General features: G+C 38.8%; 1 protein-coding gene across 9 annotated transcripts in view; it reads left to right on the forward strand.

Moving 5' to 3' along the window:
- Positions 1-22,717, forward strand: part of MEF2A (myocyte enhancer factor 2A) — an 82,651-nt gene that overhangs the window by 24,683 nt on the left and 35,251 nt on the right. For 8 of the 9 annotated variants that reach the window (XM_038147617.1, XM_038147613.1, XM_038147611.1 and 5 more), the window contains exons 2-3: positions 9,544-9,738; positions 14,212-14,415. In XM_038147617.1, the coding sequence (XP_038003545.1) occupies positions 9,685-9,738; positions 14,212-14,415 (258 nt within the window). In that variant the 5' untranslated portion in view covers positions 9,544-9,684. Of the gene's footprint in view, positions 1-9,543; positions 9,739-9,860; positions 9,935-14,211; positions 14,416-22,717 lie in introns of all 9 variants that reach the window. The other variant, XM_038147616.1, reaches the window with a different exon arrangement.

The raw sequence follows: 22,717 nt of genomic DNA on the forward strand, positions 1-22,717 counted from the left end.
GTGTAGTTGGTAAGAAAGAGAAATGGTCTGGAGACTGCCTGTCACAGCAGGTAAAAAAAACCCTAGCAAAAAACCAACACAGATGGGAGTTGTGCAAGAAGCTTGGAGCCTGTGGCTTGTGCAGAGCATGAAGAGAAGCTGATCTATAACATCAGGAAGAGGCAGATAACTGAGGATGAGCCAAACCTTGGGAAGATGTTTCCCAAGTACAGAACAGGAGCGTACAGCGCTCTGCGTCACGAAGCCACTGTTGACTGAAGCCAACTTGGAAGCCATACCCATCTTGCAAGGGCACAGTGTGCAAGGAAGAATCTTGTTTATAATCCTTCTATTTTCCATTCTCTCATCTACTCACATTTGTCCCTTGCTGAGAACTTCAGTAAGATCTGGCATTGTTAGGTTTGAAGCCTGACTTGAGGAAGCTCTCTGTAGGATATAAGGTACAGGCAAAGCCACAGAATGCTGTGGCTGCCTTCGGATCCCATTACATTCCTGGAGTCAGCTGTAAATGTTTTTGATTGCTGTAATGTTTGTTCGGGAACATGTGTTGAAGTTGCTGTCCTGCGGCTGTTTGTTGTATTACCTCAACAGTTTGTACTTCACAGGCACAGGGGAAGGTTTCCCTCTTCATAAAAGGTAACAAAGAATTACTAGAAGTTTACTCACTAGTTAGTGTTCACACATGATGGAGTTCTAGAGCTCTTGCTGCAAATCCAAAAAATCAGTTCGCTGTAGTACCAAATTGGTACAGCTTTCTACAATAGGGAAACTCTGTGTTAAAGAAGATTACCTCATTTTATGTTCTGGGTTTTTTTTTCCAGTAGAAGAAAGTAAAAGACAGACAGAAATGCCTTTTATTTACACCTTTCCTAGGGAGAAATCTGCTGTGTTTTCTGCTCTTGCCTTGGGAAAACTGTACCAGTTATGCACCAGTCAGTTTGGATATACTGAGCACAGACACTGCTTTACCTGAATGCAGAATTGCTGCTTTGGCATTTGCTACGAGGAAAGTGAAGTGCAACCTGCAGAATTTGAATGCAATTTTAAAGAGAATATTTGAAGGATAAGAGTAATAGATCTCATAACATTGCCCGACAGTATGTGCTGTGTTCTGAGTATTTTTTCTGCCTGTCTTAATTTCTACCCATTTCAAGTCTTATGTCAGGATGCTGCTTGATTTAGCTCAGGTGGCACCTTGTTTAATTTTGAACTGTGTGTAAGAGCAGTGCACTGTATTTGTGCTTTTTGGACGTTGCTTTTGTGTGTTTATTTTTTCTGCCAAATAATCTGGTGTGAGATGTGGTTACCATAAGTCAGAACTTGTATAGATGGATATTTTTGTCTAGCTTTGGCTTATGAATGTTCAATTCTTTACATGTAGAGATGTAGAGATTCTAAATGGTTGTAAAATTGTGTTCCCCCTCCAAAACACACACACACAAAAAGCTTCAGTACTCCTCAGAAAGGATGATCTACTTAAATCATGTTCTCAGAAACAAAAGGCAGAAAGAACAGTGCTTTGTGTGGGTAAGGATTTCTATATAGAAATGCCAGGAACCTCAATTTAAGTTTAGTTTGACATATTGTTGTTTATGTTTAAAATGCTCCACCCACTGAATTCAGCCTGGCATGACCATGTTAAAAAAAGGAACAGAGCAAACGTTTAAATTAATTATCTACCAAGGGAGGAAAACGATTAGTGACCACATGGCAAAAAAAAAAAAAAAAAGTATGCCACTTATCTAGAATTTCACAGAAATCTGACCAGGTGAATTTAGGACTTTGCAGCTGAATTCTGTTCCAGGAACTGTGAAACATCTCCTGTGTGTGTACAGTGAGTAGCTCTGGGGATGGCAATGCTCTGTGCTCTGCTGATTGCCGTAGAGATAAACAGAGATGTGACAAGTGGGGCAGAGCCATTGTGAGAACTCGGAGATAATGAGCTACACCTTTGCCAGATGCATGTTGCTATGCAAAATAAGATTATCTGTATTCTCTGATCTATTGATAAAGTTAAATTGAGATGGGAGAAGTAATGAGCCAAGGTAGCAGTAATTAAAGCTTGAGTGTCACTGCTGTAACTGATGAAATATGAAGACTTCTGCAATGAGATTTCACAATGATAATATTTTTTCTTAAAGCCATGACTTAACGGTATGTTAAGTGTTATCTAAAGATGCATCAGTGAGCCTGAAGAAGATTAATGAAGTATTAAGATGTTGCAAAACCAGAAAGTTCCATTCTGGTTGGTAAATATATTAATAAGAAACTGAACAGTACTGTATATGTATTTTATTCTCTCTTATTGTAAGACAAAGAAGAATATGAGAATTAATCTTTTAATTGATCACACCATTAGTTGTTTGTTTTTTAGTTAATTACCTGTGCTATGTGAAGGTGTCTTGTTCAGCTGACTCTTAACCCAGTCATTATTAGGCTGCTTTTAAACCATGAAATTTATTTTCCCTGCTGAGAACAGCAGCAAGGTATTGGTGCTCCCCATCCCAAGACGAATATAAAAAATACATTTCATGGGGTTTTGTCTCCTGTACAAAGGAGTGCTGTTTTGTGGCAGCTTTTTGTTGTGGGTCCAGTGGTGTATAATTTAAAGCCATCTCTGGCAGACGTGTCCTTATCAGCACTTTGGAAGGTTCCTCTGGTGGCTCCCTTCGTTTGAGCCCGAGAGGAGCTGTAATAACACAAACGTGGCTCTGTGCCACTTTTTGGCCACATGGTAGTTAAGTTCCACAGCCATTACAAATTCCTGATAAGAATGAGGCAAATGCTTTTGATCTTGAGGAACATTTAATGTGTTTTGTATGTATATTTTGCTTCAGGAAAGAAACCTTCCTTCTGTGGCTTATAATATACAGATGTCTATGGGGTTAAAAGCTGGGTTTAAATGCTTTGAGTTGCACTTTGACCTTGTCATTGTGAAAGCTGTCAAACATGAATTTTACACTAATTAAATACCTGCAGATGCTCTTCTGTTATGGAGCAATCGTATCCAAACTTAAGTTTGGATTTCTGCATCTAGTTCATTAATTTTCCAGCAGCTGTAAATGGAAAAAAGGGGAGAATTTATCTGATCAAAAGTTCTAAAATTGTGATCAAACTGACACAGTTGTTGTAAAAGCTCTGGTTCATTCACTAGGAAATCAGTGCTTTTGGCCTCAGCTTTTACATATTGGGGTTTGTTTTGCTAACAGCGTCCCGAATCATCTTTGTTTGTGGCTATTTTTGTATACCATGGAAAAGGCACTTCTTTCAACAAATTACATGATAAATTAGGAGCAAGTTTCTTGAGAAACTCTCTGGAGCATGTTTTCCAGACAGCTATTCAGTCATGCAGTTATTTTCTTAATCTGTTTGTAGAAGTCTGGCAGCAGAATTCTTGTGATTACTTAATATTTTATATTCTGCTTGTATCTAAAATTAGATTTTAATCCAGTATTGAAAGTTTAGTTCTCTTTCTGTGGTCTTTCTCCATTGTTAGCTCAGAAGTTTCCCGATCTTATTTTCTAACTATGTTCTAATGTATTTTTGAGAATGCAAGGATAAATTAGTTTAGAAAATACCAAAGTTATGCATGGGAATAATAAAATAGAATTTAGCGTTGCTTGAAAAGATGTAGTAAATATGTATATAGCTTGATAATGGCTGCTTTGGTTCCAGGGAGTATAAATTATAAATACCCAGAATAGGATGATAGAGATTTTCTGGACTGAAGAGCAGGCCAAGAAAAAGTGTATAGTCAGAGTATTGAGTATTATTAAATCTTAACCCATTGAATTGAAAGTAACTAACCAGAGCAGAACTCCTGGCTGTCCCTGATCCTGGACGAGGCCGTATTTGTCACATTGTCTAGGAGCGCCTGTGCTGTCATAGGTGATGCTGATAGTTCTGGAAAACTGGTCCATCAGGTCAGGAAAATCTAACTTGAAAGTGCATTCTAGGAGTAATAAAACTTGTTTTTAAAACAGACATTTGAATCATAGTTCCTTTTGATACAGTTCAGATTTCTGTAGTTCTGTGTGCAAGAAAATGGAGTTCTTCGACTTCATCTTGGGCAGGACTGAGTGCGTGTAGGAAATGGCAGAAAGGGCCTTTTCCAGCAACAGTCGATTTAAGTAGCGCTTGGAAAGTGCAATTTTTCAGTAAGGATATTTTTTGAAAATACTTCATGATCTTTTCTAGTGCCTTCAAAACATAATTTGAAAAGCTCTGTTACTTACAAACTAGGAGCTCAAAAATAGATTTGATTTTAGTGTGGAAGCTGAGGACCGTGTTCGGTTGCAAAACTCCACAAATCTTAAAAGTACAATTTATTTAAATTGTCTTGTACCAGAGATGTGTGTTATTCTTCCCAGCTGAAAGAAACAAGCATTTTATGATGCATAAAACCAGAATATCAATAAAGAATTGTTTATGGCTTCCTGTTTTTTACATTGTCCCACTTAAAAAAAAAAAAGTAATTTTGGCTAAGGGTTATATTATTGTTTTATAACAATGCTTGTGTATCACTTGGTGGCAGAGGACCTTGAAGCTGTGAGGCCACTCTCATTTACTGTGAGGCTCTGCTTGGATGGAGAAGAATGGCTTCAAAACTCAGGATGGAAAAAAGATTTATTTCCTAAGATTGTGGTGCTGCAAGTAGGGAGAGATAAATGACAGCATGTACCCTGGTTTTGGAAGGGGAGCTGTGTGATTGTTTAACAATTATATCTGACATTACTTACAGCAATGTATGGTGACAGGGCTATAGAAATGTGGCTGGAGGAAACTGCTTTGGTACTGGTTTTGCACACCTCTGCAAAAACCCCAGCAAGGATCTGAGTGTGCTCTCTGTTAAATGCAGACATAAAGGTATGTAAAAATCCCTTTGCTGGGAATTTTAATTCTAAAATTTAGCTTCCAGGTGGTAGCAGTGAGTTTTGGAGCAGGGCTGGTGGAATGTCTAGAGCACAGAGGTGACATCCCATGGACCTCAGCATGTGTCAGTGCAGTCATATCTGAGTGAACATCTTTTATGTAATTAGTATATGGGATTTAGAAAAAAAGGTGTTTGCAGTTGTGTACCTACTTTATATGGTTTGCATCACTTTGAAGTTTTGAAGAAGAAAATGTTCTTCTTTCCCACTTCTGGACAGTGAAATGGAGCCTGAGAATCATGTTTGGCCATGTTCCACACAGCCCTTTAACCTTTAGATAAATTACTTTGGTGAAGACATTCTATGACTTCTTTGTTTTTTTTTTTTTTCCCCTAGCTACTTCTGCTCAGTGCTGTGGGGCAGGGAGAGAGGACACTGACATTTGTCCATTATTAGTACTGTGGAAAAATGAGATACTCTGTGTTATCTGCCTTGTTGGTGTGCAACATCCAACACCTGGTGGGGCTCATCTCCGTGCTGCTGTGAATGGGAATTTTAATATTCTGCTGATGTGAGTGTGCAAAATGTCAGAATAACCCGCCACTGTGCAGCTCAGCTGTGATCAGTCTGTGTTCACCAGTTCATGCTGAGGGGGCCATAACTGCAAAAATATCTGCACAGGCTCCTTTAAGACTAGAAAAAGACCTATTAATCTTGGTTCAGTAAAAATTACTCTCTGCTGTTTAGTAAGCCATAGCCAAGGCTTGTGTAAGATGCATCTCTGCAGATCTGTGTTTTCATGCAAATGATCTGACGTCAGGACGCTCATTCCTTTGTGTGCATTGCAGTAAATGAGCCGAGAGGAGACTGGGACTGTCAGATGTAACCTGTAACCATGGTGGTGAAATAGAAGTTTCAAGAAAACAGAGTCAGAGGGAAATAAAAGGAAATTAAATGGAAGGAGTATGATTCTGACACAGTTTTTCCTAACCTGTTCTGCCAGGAGGCTTCCAGACCTTGTGCAGTTTTGCACAGATAGAATGTGTTTCCACTGAACCCTTGAAAGAATCTTTTAAAATAGGTCAAATACAGTTTCCTTGCTTTAAAGTTACATCTCTCTCAACAATCTGTGAAACTGAAAGCAATCTTGGCAACAAATTCAGATGAGCTCCTGAAGATGTGCAGTTGTGAGGGTATGTTTCTGCATGTGGTTCTGTTGTCTGTCAGTAATTAGTGTGCTGTTTTCACATGTTTTGGGGAAGGGAATAAATCCAGAAAATTTGGAATCCTTTACTTTTAAAAAAGAGAGGCTATTACCTGGACAAGACAAATACAATTTTCCTTGCCTTTATTGCAAGCTGACATTATTTTCTATTTGAAGCTCATCATGAAGCATGTGGGATTTTTTCCTTCTTTTTCTCTTCTTACTCTAATTATTTTGTTTAATATATACCTGAAGTCCTTCTTTAAGACAGACTTATTTTTGCTTCTGTGTGCCCATGCAAGTAATGTGAAGCAGCTTTGGTGGCTGTGATTGGATTCTGCTGCTTAAGGAAGTAGAACTTTACCTTCATCAAGGTTACTTTGTGTTAGTTTCAGATTTAGTCTCAGATGTAAATGTGCGTTGATCTTCATATGTATATCAGCAGGTTTTCCTTTATTTGGGCAAAAGTGTGTTGATAATCTACGTGAAGTGGCTTTGTGAATTAAGAGCTTCACCTGATGTATGTTTGTAATGCAACTATGATTTAGAAAAATGAAGACTTTGCTAGTTGCATTTCTGATGGAACCCGATGTTGGACCCAGTTTTATATCTTATCTTACATAGTTTTGTTGCTAGTCAGGATAGAAAATAAAAACTCAACTGTGACATGATCAAGCATGAGTAAAAGGCAAAGTCATTCTTCCCATTAGAAATGTAAGGTGCCTTTGTCACTGGCAGTAACTTCCCATTGGGATGTTCTGAGCACGCATGGAAAGTGCCTTTTTACTGCACAGTCAAGGCCCTTTCTGCCCTGAGCTCAAGCCAGACTTCTGGTTCAGTTCTGAGCTTTGCAAATCACCTTGAGTGGGACTTGAGAATGACAGGGATGCTGCGCCCCGGAGCTGGGCTGCCTCTGGAAACTGCGATTCCAAGGCAGGTTCTGGTGTCCATAGCAACCTGGGGGAGAGGGAGGAGAGCCCGGGCCGGGCTGGGCACACATGCAGATAGGAATGGGGAGTTTCTAAGTGATACAAGTATTGAAGGTTAAAGAAAGAGCTGAGATGAGAGTGAACTCTCATAAATGGGGAATAGCTTGAGGTTTTTATGCTCTGTAGAGCATAAGCATTGTAAAAGGCCTGAAATGACACCCCAAAGCTGTAACAGTGTTGGTGAAAATTACTGTTTCCCATTTCCCTTTGTATGACAGTGCACGGAGCAGATAACAGTGTTTCCCTGCTACTGTGCCTTCCATTAGCTCATACAAAACATTTGTGCATCTCTTATTTTGTGTCCTTAGTATATATATTGCATAATCTCACATCATATTTATCTTCCTCTCTCTCCCTCTTCTCCAGAGTTCCTTATTTTATTCACTGTATAGACTTGCTTTTGAATATGTGTTGAGGAGGCAGAAAGACTCCAGAAGTTCCTGATTCAAAAACCACTTAATAAGTGGTTTATATTTTACTATTCTATTGCTGTGTTCTTCCTTGACCCTCCTAGTGATACCTGCAAGAAGCCACAGATGAAATGCTGCACCAGACGGATCTTCGGCCTCATGTGGTGGCCATTTCTGTGTTCTGGTGGTGATGGAGGGTGCTTTTAAAAGCAGAGGAAGGACCCTGATAATTCTGTATTCAGAGAACTGTTACAATTATACATGAGAGGTTTAAAAAATGAAGCCACACATGTAGGAGAAAACAAATTTTAGGAGCTGGTTAGAGATCCTTTGATTAGGTATGTTCAAGGGATGCAACCAGATTTTTCCAGAACTAAATTTAATGTGTGATCATAGCATGAGCTGAGAATTTTTTTTTTTTTAAGCAAAAGTGGGATAAATCGATATGCCAACTGTTGTTTCCCTGGAAGATATTCCCTGGGTGCTGTTGGTTGTATAGAGGCTGCTTCCTCTGGTCTTCACTTCTATTAATTGCCTTCTTAGCGGCACCTTGGAAGAAATCTTTTTTCATGAAGAAAACAAAAGCAGTGCAGTGTTGATGCATGTTTTCAAATGCTTTGTTTTGTAGACAGTGTTCAGTGCAAATCCTTTAGAGCAGTGGACATCATAGTGTGTAAGTGTTGTTTTAATTTAAATTTCATGAAATAGTATTTCTAAATATTCTTGGGCATTCTGTGATGTTTTTTTAAAGCAGTCCTTTGATGCTGTCAGGTAAATAGAAAATGACATCCCCTCGTTTTGTCATGTTCCTCCACCTCTGTTTTTTTCCTCTCAAGAACATCATGTCTGTTTCCTCGGTGTAAATTGAATGTATTGTGAAGTGTAGCCTGTGACTAATCACCTCTTGCTGTCTCTGCTCATTAACTGTCTGATGGTGATGTGGTTGCACCACTTTCTACACATGGCCTCAAGGATATGGCATGGTGACACCCAGATTAAAATATGCGAGGCTTTACTTCAGAGGATGTTTTGAGTTGGGAAGTTAGAGAGGTTACCAGCTCATATTTAGGCTGAATGTACCCCTTTGAATGAGTATTAGGTGATTAGAAGATAAGTAAGTTGTACCTGTTTCATGTTTATACATTCTAGTATATATCCTTTATGGTCTAGAAGTCATTTAATTAAATTTTTTCTCCAGTTTTCTTCAACTAATGTTGTCCTACAATTCAAGCAGTATGTCTGGATTATGGCTTAGCAATTTTTAAATGAAAATACATTTGAAGTTTGTTAAATATCAGGTAGTTCCGTGCAGATTTAAATGGTCTGGCACACTGGCTTTTCAAGCTTCCTGCACATTTCTCTTGGTGAACAATAGAACAATGAAACAGGCACTGGGCTGCACATGGGTGTTGGCAGATGTGGCACTTACAGGTTGTTGCAGAGAGAGGAACTGTGTCAGGTCTCAGGTCTTCCTTGGTGTCATGGTAACCATGAAATACTTCTGTTGCAGAACTGTTTTCTGTGGTCTCTTTTAAGTAGAGAGATTCCCTCTTTCCTTCTCTCTTTTGTTTCCCAATGGAACCCCAAGAACTGGCTCACAAAAGGAGATGTAATTTGGCTTAGGAACAGAAATTTGATATTCTCATGGCTTTGCTTTGTTATTTTTGTGATAATTTCATAAGAGAAAACAACACAAAATGTTCCTTTATAAGGTTTCCTAAAATACTGAATGGAGTTTACCAAAACTTGTAAATGTGTGAAACCTCAGATAACTAAAGGCCTAAAGCTTAGAGTGATGAGCACCACCCCTTTGATAATTGTATTTTTGAGGCATTCAGTTGGGAGTGTGTGAAATTATTGGCCATTTTAAGTCTGTAGTTTGTACATAGAATGCAGCAAAGCAGTGGGAGTTTAATTAGAAGACAGTGTGTAGTATAATACTTTAATAATGAAAACACTTGATTTCTCACAGGAATTTCATGATGCACATGTTTTTTGGCTCTCTGGGTTTTTAATGATACTTCCTTTTTAGTAATTTGTACATTAATATTTTCAATTTTTTTTTTTAGGTGCTTAGAAGAAGTAGGAACCGTTTCTCAAGCTGAAGACAAAGTAAAAGAAAACTGTATCATGTGTTAGAACACTGAAGAGGGACATTTCTTGGATTAGTTTATTTCTGGATTGCTAAACAAAAGAAAGAAGAGGCGAAAATGGGGAGAAAGAAAATACAGATCACGAGAATAATGGATGAACGGAATAGGCAGGTGAGAAACAAGAAGCCTGTGTGAACAGATCCATCAGTAATCTTAAAAATTAATGGAAAGTTTGAATACATTCATTCTAATTCACTGTTCTAAAGCTGAGCTTTGTCTTTCTGTATCCACAGATGCCCTTGCCAGAATATGAATAAGAAACCTCAATGATTTTATGACTGTTTGAGGAAAAAAATGTTATTTATAAGTAATAACTCTTACTACTTAAAATTTAAAATTGCTGTTCCTATTTAAATGGTACCTTACTGTGCTAGCAGTAGAGTGGAGGGGTGTTTTTAAACAGAGACATGACTTGATCTGCCAACTACTAGGAACACTTAACACTGGAGGCAGAGAAAGGAGGAGAGATTCAGGAAGGATCTAGTAAAGGTTTTTTGTAGCACTTCCACAGAAGAGTTTGAGGTAGCTGTGGGCAGTAGCCTCAGTCCTTTGGATACAGTAACAAAGTCTGTTAACATTCTGTTTAAAAGCATCTATTTATATTTCTTGTAAGAGCTGTTTGTGACAACAGACTTTAAAAATTGTCAGTCAGAAGGGAAGAGGGCTCAAAATGAATGTTTCAGGGAAAGCTGCTCACTTAGTTGTTGGTGCCATAGCAGAGATGTGCCCTGTGGATGTGAAAAGTACCAAAAGTTGATGACTCTTGCAGTAATGTTTCCTCTTAATTTCTGAATTGCTACATGAGGTGCAAAATAAAATTTTAATTGGATACTGAAATATATAGTGAGATAACTGGAAGCTGTCATTTTTAAGGCAAATTATTACATGAATGACTTAAGGTCTTTAGGAGCAGTGCTGGTGGCTGAGGCCAGAGGTGCCACTGGGCTGATGTCTTTTGTCCAGTGATGGTCATGAGCAAATACGTGTGGGCTGGAGATGCACATGTACACGACCCTGTAATCCTCTTCCAGCTTTTAACTATTCTTAGCTCAGGGATTTCCTGAGCTGGATGTGGTTTCTGTATATTTAGTAACCATTAATGGGCTTTTTTGTTTGTTTTCCCCGCCCCCCACCAGGGAAGTTGTTCAGTTATCCTTTGAGCCCTTATAATGTTGCAGCATTTACAACATCTTTTGTCTACAATCTCCAGGTCTATTGCCTGTTGTTTCAAGAAACACTGTTTTATTTGCCCTTTGTCATGGTTCTGCCAATTATTTAGCTCTTGTAAGGAAGAGCCAGCAGTGACTCCCTATCTAGAGTCTGTCCACACTTGCTTATTTTCTCTTAAAGTAAGTTTTTTCAGGCTATAGCTGCATTGCTTGCTTAGTTTTAATACAGAATTTGTTTCACACCTCTTCCTCCTTTTCCCTGAAACCTTCTGGAGTATCGCTCCATTACTTTTGATGGCCAAGGGACCCAGAATTCAGGGTGCAGGCAAAATATGGACTTGTATAGTAGTGTGCTGCTGTTTTGTTCTGTTCCCTTCCTGCTGTTTGATTTCCTTTTTTAACTTCTGAGCAGCAGCTTGACGTTGGGGTAGTGTCAGAATTCCATGGGACTCTCTTGCTGCTGACACATCAGCTCAGAGCCCATTGTTTTGTTGGTGAGATCAAGATTGTTTTTCTCCCTGTATCACTTTAAAGCAGTGTAAACTCTGAGAAGTCTATATATAGCAAGAAAATTATTATTGGAGTTTGGGAGAAAGCCAAGTATTGTGTTTGAACAGCTTTAATCACCCAGTGACTTTATGTTTGATGTAGATAAATGTCTTAAGTACACGTAGTAAAAGTAGATGAATTAATGACTTCAGTTCTTTTCAGATCTTGCTTTACAACTTAAAGCACATGGAAGAGATGGAAATTGATCCCACTTACTCCTTTTTTTTACATGAATCTGGATTAAGTTGGGCAGCCTTGGTTTCATTCTGCTTGAGAAACAAATAGTGTTACACTTCTACCCTGATTTTGGTGAGGGGTTTTTGTTTTTTTTCCAGGAGAAATTGTTTTTTTCTTTTGAATCCCCATCCCATTGTTCAGATTGAAACAATGGAGAGGAAGAGAATCAGTGCGTTCGTATAAAATTTTAGACCACTTACACCATTGCTGTGACTGAAGCAAAATAGGAAGATTAAATTCTAGTTTAGTTTCTGGCAGGTTTTTGGCTAGCACCTTTTTGGACTACTTAGTGATAAGGAAGAGGATTTAACCTCTAACTTAAAAGTAGAATTAGGCTTGCCTTATACTTTTTCTCTGGAAACTCAGATGAAAACACACTGCATCTTGGTTTTAAAAGGTTTTAGAGAGATTAAATAGTTTTTGTTAGTGGAATCTTAATTTTTATATGTAAAGGTTTCGATGGCCTTCATCCCCACTGGTGTCCTGTGGTTTTGGTAGCCAGGATATGGAATTTCAGCATATTAGAATGCCCTGATGCACTGGGCATTTATAAGGTATTTACTCAGAGATTTTTTTTCATTGATCCAGATAAGGAGGGTATTCAGAGTTTGTTTTGAACAGAAGGTGTAGTTCAGTTGAGTTCTGTCAGTTTTTCTGTGGCATGTGTAGCTGGTGAGGAGGTCACTCATGGACACGCCTATGATGTCCTGCTTGGGTGTTTAGTTTGAGGTTTAGATTTTCTTTGTTTGCAAATATAAGTAGAATGGGACAGAGCTTTGTCTGCAAAGCAAGTTGATGTAACTTGTGTGGGAAGAAAAACGACTGTTTTGTCAGAAGCATCTTATTTCTGATGGGATTGTATGTGAGCTCAAAACAGAATATATAGACCATTCCTCAGGGGGATTATGATTGTCATGAGACTGTCATTGTATTATTAATTAAGCAGCTTTATCTTCTTGAATGAGCTGTAGGACATTTATCTTCATTAAGCTGAAGAGAATCCAGCACAGTAAATTAGATATCAAAGGAGCTCAATCTTGCTGCCTTTGCTGTCTCCTCCTCACCCGTTTTTTTGCTAAGCAATATTAAAATAGTGCTGGGGAAATGATTTACCTACAACAGAGAGACATATTTTTTGAGTTTGATGTGGCCCGAAATGGAATGCGAAAAAAAGAGGAATTCAGAGAGCTAAGACTGCTTTTGGGTTCTGAAATGAAAACTGAGTTTAAAATAATCTGTGTGTGTTGAAGTAAGGCTCAGGGTGCTGTGCTAGAGGGGTTTGTGCTAAGCACTGTCCAAGCACCAAGCGAGGAGTTGATGCCAGCTGAGAATCTCACAAGTGAAGCAGCCTTACAAGAGGTGAGAAAGATAAAATTGCAGTAAAGAAATGGGGAGCTCTTGTCCAGGATCCTACTGGTCCTCAGTGGCAGCACACCTTCATTCTTTTGTCCGAGGACTTCTCCAGGTGACACAGCACACACACATCTTGTTTATAATGCCTTTTTCCTGACAAACACTAAGCAGTAATTCCTCTCTATACCTGCTCATACTCAGGTAATAACCTTTTAAGTGTCAGAAGAACAACAGCTGTGTATCCTCTGAGACTGTTAACGTGGTGGGAAGAACAGAATATACTTTGTATTATTAATGGTATTAAAAAAGTAATATGTGTGAGATAATGAGGAGAAAAAAGCCTTCAGGTGTGTATATATAGAAGAAGTTTCCCATCCATTTTCACAAAAACTTGCTGTACAGCTTGGTAATTAAACTGCAGACACCCAGAAAACAGGTTTGATTGTTTCTTGTGTCTTACTTCATTCCTCTCTTGCAAAAGCTCATTGACTGTTGTCTGTGGGACATGGGGCATGTGTGTCACTCACCTGAGGGTTGTGCTTGGAATTGTAATTGGGAGGTGTCAAATGCATTGACACTTTTATATCCTTTGCTGCTGTCTTATGAAAGGAATGATTTTTTAAAATCATAACTGGTGATAACTTCCATAACTGTTTCCTCCTTCCCTGATGGGCAGATGCTCCTGTGTGATGGTCTGTAATGGGTTTGTTTCCCTCCAGCAGTTCTAACTGGACAGAACAATCGTTTCCCGATGTTTCCAAGTGACAGAAAACAAGTCAAATTATAAGTTAATCTGATTAGATCACTTAATAGCAACAAAATAGCAATATTTCTTAGCTTTACATAATTAGAAATCATAGTGCATAGTAAGTGTTACTTCCATTGATTGTTCTGTTTTCTTTGATTTTATTATAATTAAGATTGAGTACCACAGAAGAAAATATTGTGATACCTGGAAAGTCAGTCTATTGAACAGGGGAAATAAAGCTAAATGATCCTATTCTAACTAAAACTCTTAACTGAAAATTAACTCTTCTTGGTAGTTATTTACCAGTGGAAGAGTTGGGGGTGTTTTGTAGTTGTTTAACTTAGTCTAATATAAAACATTGGGTACAAAAATTGGCACCAGATATTACAGGCAGTTCTTGTGTTAAGCTGCATATTACAGTAGGAGTAAATGGTGTAGGCTCAACCAGTGTGCACCTTGATTATTTTCCTTCAAACCCTTGTCACGTGTTTTAAAAAAATAAATCAATCATTATTCTTTCTTCTCTAGGTCACCTTTACAAAGAGGAAGTTTGGATTAATGAAGAAGGCCTATGAGTTGAGTGTGCTCTGTGACTGTGAAATAGCACTCATCATTTTTAACAGCTCTAACAAACTCTTTCAGTATGCCAGCACTGACATGGACAAAGTTCTACTAAAATACACAGAATACAACGAGCCCCATGAAAGCAGAACCAACTCAGATATCGTTGAGGTAACAATTTGAGAAGACACATCAGTCTTCTTATCTCCTTAATAATTAAAACATAGAGCAACATAGCATTTTAAGATACTTTAATCCTTTAAAGTTATTTAATACCGTGTTATAAAATGTAAACTACTGCTTTTAGTCTGGTTTCTCTAAGGCAATAACTTGTCTTTACAGCCATGTTGTTTTCCCATCTGCCCTCCACCCCCTGCCAGTTTCTGGGAAACATGTTTGATTTCAATCACATTTGGCAATGGAAATAGAGGTGTGAAAAATGGTTGTTTTTCTGGGGAAGGAGGGGGAGAAATGTTCAAGGTTTTGATGGGGAGAAAAAATTGACTGAGTGGGAGAGAAAGGTCAGAAGAGTGCCCTCAGCCTAACAGACAATTATAGTTGGCCCTTTTTCTCCTCTGAGGTAGTAGCCACTTTACCAGTCATATCTTGAACATGGATCAAATCAGCCACCACCTCTGCTGCCCCTTGTTCAGCCAAAAAAAGAAAAAAAAAGCCAAAAAAGCCAATCTGTGGAATAAACAAACTTAATTGAATTTGTTGTCCAGTGATTGTCAATTAAAATAGCAGCAGAATGACTGCAGTTTCTGCAGTAATAGAATAACATGAATATATTTACTCCAAGGTATTGGTTTCATCTACTTTTATAATGCTTGAGCTTTAAATAGAAACTCTTTTCAGTACATAATTTCTAAATTAGGTGCAGTAGAATTCAAGGATTTTCTTGGCAATTGGAGCCTTGATGTACTGTAACTGCATTTCAGAGCATGTCTCCAGTAGTCCTGTAAATAGACCAAAACAGGTGGCTGACTTAAGGGTTTAATTTAAATTCTGAAGTTGTCTTCTGAACAAATGCCTTGCTTTTTAGGAATGATTTCAGAATAATGATTAGCCTTGAATAGCTGAAGAGCCTACTGCCAAGGGGATCAGAGTACAGGGATGGTACTAGCTGATCTTGTACATGAGTGTGCAAGCAAAAAATCAGATTGACAAAACGGAGATACAGACAAATGCTTTAGATTTCTTTCTGAGAAGATTCTCTGCTAATTTGTCAACTGTCTTTTATGATCAGAAAAAAACCCTCCCCGACTTCTGTCTTCAGCATTGAGTTCTCAAGAGAGGGATAATACAAGCCGTGCAGAGTTGAAGGCTTAGTCACTGGATTAGCATAAATAAGGGATAGCCACTGGAGAGGAAGGGAAAACCTAATTCCTGTAGAATGAGCTTTTGATGGTGACAGACACGAGTTTGAGACAGGGATGCAAGTTCAGCTGGGTTTTGTTCTGCATGCAGGGCCTCTCTGTGTTGTGACTCATGGTAATGGTGCTTCTTCACATCATGAGGACTAAGGACCTCTTCCAGAATAATTCTGTGCAGGGCTGCTTTTTTGGGTTCTTGTTGGTGGGGCTTTTTACCAGGGTCAAGTGTTTGACCCCTGACCAGTACATTAGAAGTGCACTTAGCACCCAAGGGCAGAAGTGCTCTGGGGGAACGTGCAAGGACTCATCTGCAGATCCTTTCTAATTTTCTTCTCTGGGTTTAATGTTTTATGCTGGTGTGGAATTCGGGACTTTATTCCCATTTTTCAAATACAGTGTAATTTAGGAATGCAGCCTCCTATCTCTCCAGATCAGCCCTGTGTGCTCTTTAGCCTGGTTGTGAAATATTTTTGGTTTTTTTTCTTTCTGGATTGATGGGGGTGCTTGGAGTGTGATAGATGTTTAGTGACACCACCAGCATTTTGGAAACATGCTGAAAGAACAATGTAAAATGGCTTCTCTGTTTTTGTAATGACATTGAAATTCTGTTTTAACAAATGAAAATTACTGCAGCAAAGCACCTAAAATCTGTCAAATTCATACTAAACTGAATTATAAAAAGTAATTCCATTTTATGGGGTTGCAGTTAATGTACAGATGTTTAGTAATTCACTTACCTCCTTGAATGTGACAAATGGATTTACTGGGACATAGGCTCACCGTGGAACTGTTCTGGAGCCGCTGTGGTCCTGATGTGCATGACAGGAGGGTGGGTTTTCCTGGGCTAGAAGGAAGGTAATTCCACACAGCTCAGAAGCTGGGTAAGGGAGGAAACAAATCTGCTGCTACTTATTTCCAGTACTGGATAGATAGCAATGTTGTAAATGATTAAGTGAAATCGATGAGACATCTTCCCCTTGTAGTTGTCTCCTGCTCAGTTTTGGCATAGGAATTGCTTTCATATGCCCAGAGCTTGGTGTCTTCTGTTGCTGCTGGAATGTTTGTGAAAACATAGTGGGAGGGAGAGCACTGGCATCTTAAATGAATATTAGAAATTTTTTTTTTGATGCATGCAGTTATGTCTTTTGCTGAACATGTTATGGTAGATGGGAATGATCTGCTGCTGTCCTATACCTGTTCTTTCATGAGCTTGCTGAAATGTAAGGTGATGCTCTTGCACAGCACAGATGAACCATATAGAAGTATTGAAAAGAATAAAGTTTTATTCAGTGTGTGCTTTGAATTCTTGAAATACTGGGATCATGTATTTGGTTTTACGAACCCATAATGGCACAGTTGCAAATTGTTACGCTGAAGTGCTGTCTGTGATTTGAAGGGCTTGCTGTAGGTGTTAAAGCATTTGATGCTTTAATGTTCATGGACTTCTTTTCTGTAACAGATTATTCTTGACAAGTAATTATTTTTCCTGAAGAAAGAAGTATTTCTGCAGAGTAAAATGGGAAGAATTTCAGGTTTTATCAGGATTCTGTATCCATATGGTCAACAAAATGTTTTTTTAATGTATAAAAGACGATTTGAGACCTTGAGCATTCATTGTTTTTAAATTCAAAGGAAAAGAGGGAGATGAGCAGGCACTGTATATTTTTCTTTAGAGCAGGATGTTACGATTATTGCAGGTTATTTACAATAAGATATCACTTCCATTTTGGGTCCTTCTGCCCCTCAATAAGGCCTCAGAAAGCAGCAGTTGCACAGTTGTTCCCTCTCTCCCAGCCTCGTTTCAGGGAGTCAAGGGCTGAAGATGGCTCTTCCTGCCTGTTTAGCTCAGCTTTTTTATCTTTTTTCCATGTTTTAATTTTCCTCGACTGATTCAGTAAACCAGGGTTTATTTCACCTACACTTGGCCGTGGTGGGTTTTGCTTGTTCCTCATCTCACCTCATCAGACTGAGGTGATTTGATTTTTAGGAGCCTGTGTAAAATGTGACCTACTTTCCCAGTTGGCATCTGTGCCCAGGAGAATTCCGGGTGGGTGTCAGTTAATGAGCCTCTCCTGTGCTCTGCAGCTCAGTGCTGTTTTCAGTGTAGTGTAATGTGCTGAATAAGGCTTAGGTTATACCCCAGATATTGACAGCTGTCCTTGAAATAGGTAATGATCTGTAATAAAAATTATAACTAGAAAGTACAAAAAAATCTATCTTAAACTATGGCACATAATTATTGCAATCATACTCATTCTTGTGGAAGGACTGCTCTGGTGTGAATTCCAGCAGATGATATGGATGTTTGTATTAAATACCTTACCATGGGAATAGGTGACTGTAATGGGGAGTAACATTTTTCATGGTTTGGTGTGAGAGTGGTTTTGTCATAGTTCAGACAAAGCAGGTAAATGACCCTGCTGCTGCTTTCAGCAGGGTCAACAAGCCAGTTGAATCTTCTGCTGTAATCAGCTGTTTTCTTGCATTAAGATACATTTCATCTCTGCCTTTTCACCGAATGTTAATGGAGCTGTTAGAGAAACAGTGCACGTTCTGTAGTCAGGAACATCTCTGGGATCAGAGATGGGATTGTTGGCTCCTGGCTCCGAGTGAGCACGGAGAGCTCAGCTGCACGTGGAGAGCCTGCAGCAGGAAGAAGCAGATGCATCTCCCCAGCCAGATGGAGCATATGCCAAGAGACAAGTGTAACAGTGTGGGGAGCATAAACAGAAAAGTTGGTGTTGAAACACTGTGTTTATAAACCAAAAGCTCTCTGGTTTTGTTTTTCATCCAGCTTTCTCCACCTCCCAGCATTGCTTCTTTTCCAGGCTGGGAATAACCAATGTGTATTTTGAACTGTTGTTGGTGCGTAGTAGTTTGTTTTGGTAGCACTTGAATTGGTTCATTGCTTCCTTTTTTTTAAATTTGGGTTGACTTCATATGAAAATGAAGATCTGGGAATTGTATCTAAATATATACTTGGATGCACACATACAAAATTAGATGAGAATGACCTTCAGTTAATTGATCTTATTTTCTTCCTTGGTGGATACCTGGTGTATCCGATCTAGATAAGGATTTGCAAAGCAATTTGGGCTTCCCTATTTTGCTGTTCAAAGCTGAAAAGTAAAATGGTGGAAACTGGGCCAAATTCTTAAAAAATAATTATTTCTTTGAAATGTTTTATAACACAAGCTACATTGTAAGTTTAAAATTTTATTTTTAAGAAGAAAATGCCCTGCAACCAAGAAAATGAAAACTGATGCTGAATGTATGTGGCTGAAATCTCCAAATCTGTGTGAAATACCAGCAGAGCTTTACAGAACTGTGAGGTGGCACCAGGAATGCTGATGGTTAAACACACACTGGAGATTGGAGGGAGGCTGGCACTGTGATGTGTTAACATTGTTTTGCATTCCTGCATATTTGATAGATGGAGAACTGCCAGAAGTGAGCAAAACCTGGGGGAATAAAGAAAGAAAAAAGCTTTGAGCTGATAGAAGAACATGTATTGGTGTAGTATTATGTATTTTTGTAGTTCAAACCACTTGATTTGGTCTCCAAACACTGTGGGAATAAGTGGTGCACATTTAAAAGAAGGAAGAAGCTTAAAAATTATTTCAGTGAAGGAAGGAAAAGACTTGGTAATCTGCCCATGATGCTGAGAAAATGTAGGCATTATTGGGCTTGATTTGCTAAATGATTATGTAAATGTAATTATACTGCATATAACATTTCAAATAATTTGAGATGGCACACAAATACCTTTGAGACATTTTAAGGAGGTGGTTGAGGAGGATTTATATATGGTTAAGGACTAAAATTTTCTTTTAGCTTACCTTAAGAAGAGGGAAAGTGCTTGAAAACTGAAGTGGTCTGGAATGAGTCATCAAAAGCTTTTATATATATGTATGTATACACACACACATGTATATTTTTATGTGTCTGTCTGTAGTGGTTTGAATCTTATTTTTTTTCTGGTAGAAGTGTTTGCTATAAACCTGACTTATGAACATGTTCTACCTAGGGATTTAATTCCCACTCATAGTTTAGGAAAAAACAACTACCTTGAAAAATTTAAAATGTGGTCAAGGTAGCAAATACTTATTTTCAGTATTGTGACAGAAGACAGCTGTGCATTTTGTGCTGAACAGAACGATTGCCCCTCCTGGTTGTGTCTTTGTCTCTCATTTCTCCCTCCATCTTTTTCTTTTTAGTTTGGGAGGTTAAATTCAACACTTAGTTCCCACAGTATTTTTTTGGAGCTGTTTACTCTTATTGATTTTTCCATATCTTGCATTTGGTAATACTGTTTTACTCAACAGTATTATTTTAATTCTTTGGCTGTGCTGAAATTGCTTTGGACATACACATGATTAACGTACCTCTTTATTTATTTATTTCAAAATATCAGATTACCGGTGACTTTAAGAAAGCTGACAGTGCTAGCAAAAAGTTTTTGTTCTGAGTTAATGTTGTTTTCCATTCCTTCATTGCTGATATATAAAGAATTTTCAGAAGTAGGATAGACTTCGATTTTTTTTTTTTGAAGCAGCTTTGGTTCGCCTGCAAATAATCTAAAGCTGTACTTCCCTTGTATCTAAAGCAGTGAATAAATTTCTTGTTTTAGGATTAAGAATACATTATTTCTTCTACCTCTTTAAAACACTGCCGGTGCTTTAAATTTACCATGCTCTGCCGGTATTCTGAATTTTGATGAATTCCAGATTTAGTCACTACTTAAAGCATATAGATAACTGAAGTTTGTCTAGAATGTATCTTTTTATAGCAATTTCTGAAGTCTTGCTAATAAGGACTGTACTTGGCTGCGCAATTGCCAGCAGTGATTTTATGTAGCTGCAGTTCAGGGTGCTCTCTGTCCTACGCCAGCCCTGTCACAGTTACACCAGTGACATGACTTTAAAGCTGTGAACTGAAATTCGCTGTGATGTTCTCATTTTTTAATAAACTACCAGAAAAAGCTGATCACTGAGTGATGAGTGGCAGCTGACTTGGCTGTGCATCATTACAATCTCAGATTGGATCGGATGCCCCTCTGGAGGCTGTGCTGCTGGGAGGGCCAGAATCCTAAATCCGTGTCAGATAGTGCTACAGAGCTTTTGCGTGCTCTACCAAAAATCTCTGCAGAGTCAGCCCTGCAATAGGCAGGGACTGGATTCTCCTCTGTCTGAAACTTGGTTTTATTTCCCAGCTGCGCAAGCGATGTTTTTCCAACTGTTTCTGCTCTGTGTTAGGAGAATATTTTTATTTTTTACATTTATAGGGCAGACACACAAGGTCCAGTTCTCACACCCACTGCTCGGGAAACGCTTGTCAGAGATTGAGTTCTGGGTTTAGCTGTTCTGGAGAGGTTGTGTTAAGCAGGATTGAAAATTGACTCCAAGAAAATCCGCAACAGCTCATTGCTTGTTAGTGCTGGAGTTCATGCAGGCAGTCACACAAAGACATAATTATTGTATGAACAAGTTCTTCAAGCTGTGCTGGTCTCGTGTATTCTGCAGCCCTTGTGTTGCTGCAGAATTTGGTGCTTTTGAAATTCTGTAGTGACAGAAAAGTGTATTTTTACTTTGCAATTTCAAAGTGAGGACCATGGCATCTGTTGATCAAGAGAGAGTGACTTCACACAAGCTGTGCGTGGAAAGAATAGACCCAGAACAAAGCATCTCCTGCAACTACAGCAAGATGAAGGACTGTTCTTTGTGTGGTGGGCTTGATTTCAGTGGAGACTTCATGTAATCCCATCTTTTGACTTCAGGCTCGTGGGTTTGGTTGTGTCTTCTGCCAGGGATTAGCCACCTTGCAGGAGGGACAGCAGCAGTGCAGCTTCTTGATCGTGTCTCTTCCTCAGCCTCTGTTTTACATGAGCTGCCCAAAGCAGGGGAGGGTCATCTCCAGTGCTTCACTACTCCCTGCCTGTTGGACCTCACCATTTCTGCAGTTTATAATATGTTGCTTTGGAATAATCCTAATGTTTGTGCCACGAGCTGATGCTGCTTGTGCAGCCGAAGGCTCAGGGAGTCTGTGGCTTATTCCCTGCCAGGGTCTTACTGCAGGTGCTGTGGCCCATGGGGGCTGTAACGCTCAGCACTCACCTGAACAAAACACTTCCCTTGGTGATTGCTCCTGGAGTGGTTTGAGGACCAGCTGTAGCTGAAGAAGGAAAATATTGGTGGTGGCAGTTCCTGTGGTACAGACCTCTGAATACCCTAACAGCCTGTAATGTGTGACATGTGACTGACATGTGACATGTGACACACAACGCGTGACATAACATTCTTCACAATACTTGTGGATGAGTACACATCCAGTTAGTGACTTACCCAGGTTTTTTTGGTACATCTTGTGTCATATCAGTGATGTGATATTTCATATGGGAGCCCTGTAAGTCATAGTGTAGACTATGCAATGCTAGGCAAGTTAGTTAAACTGGCAGTAGGGTGAATTTTAATTTAAATTTTATGTTTTACTGGAAATACTAGGTAATTTCAACAGAAAGTGAATAATATATTTTTTATTTAAAAATTCCAAATATTTTGGGAATGTTGTAAAGATTTTTTAGACAAAAGCTGTTACACATTGTCCCACTGTAAACTCTTCTATAACTGTAACAAACTGGTACCATTTAAAGCCCTGCTCTTTCCTGCAAATAACTTAAAATTCAGTACTTGCTGATTAAAATGACTTTTTAAAAAGAAAAAAAACCCCAAACATTCCAGAGCCAGTCTTTATCTAATGTTGAACGTGATTTACATGAAAAATCTTACTCAAATTTCTCTGTTCCTGATTCCTGTATGGCCTTTTCTTTCCACCTCTCAAGGTCCCACCTTTCATTTCCCACCCTTTTCACATTAAGTCAGGACAGTCTTCAAAGAGGTGCTCTGGCTTTTGAATAATTTGCACTAAATGAAGGCTATGCAGGAAAAAAACATATTAAAATCTATTGTGTTGACACACAACTGAGAAATTCTGTATTTGAAACATGAATTGGGACATTATTAGAGCTGTGTTTGGAAGTCCCACATTCTCATTATTTGGGTTCAGTAAAACGAGAGGTGTAATTGGTTGTACCCCATTTC

The sequence above is a fragment of the Motacilla alba genome, chromosome 10 (genome assembly GCF_015832195.1).
Source record: "Motacilla alba alba isolate MOTALB_02 chromosome 10, Motacilla_alba_V1.0_pri, whole genome shotgun sequence".
Lineage (NCBI taxonomy): Eukaryota > Metazoa > Chordata > Aves > Passeriformes > Motacillidae > Motacilla > Motacilla alba.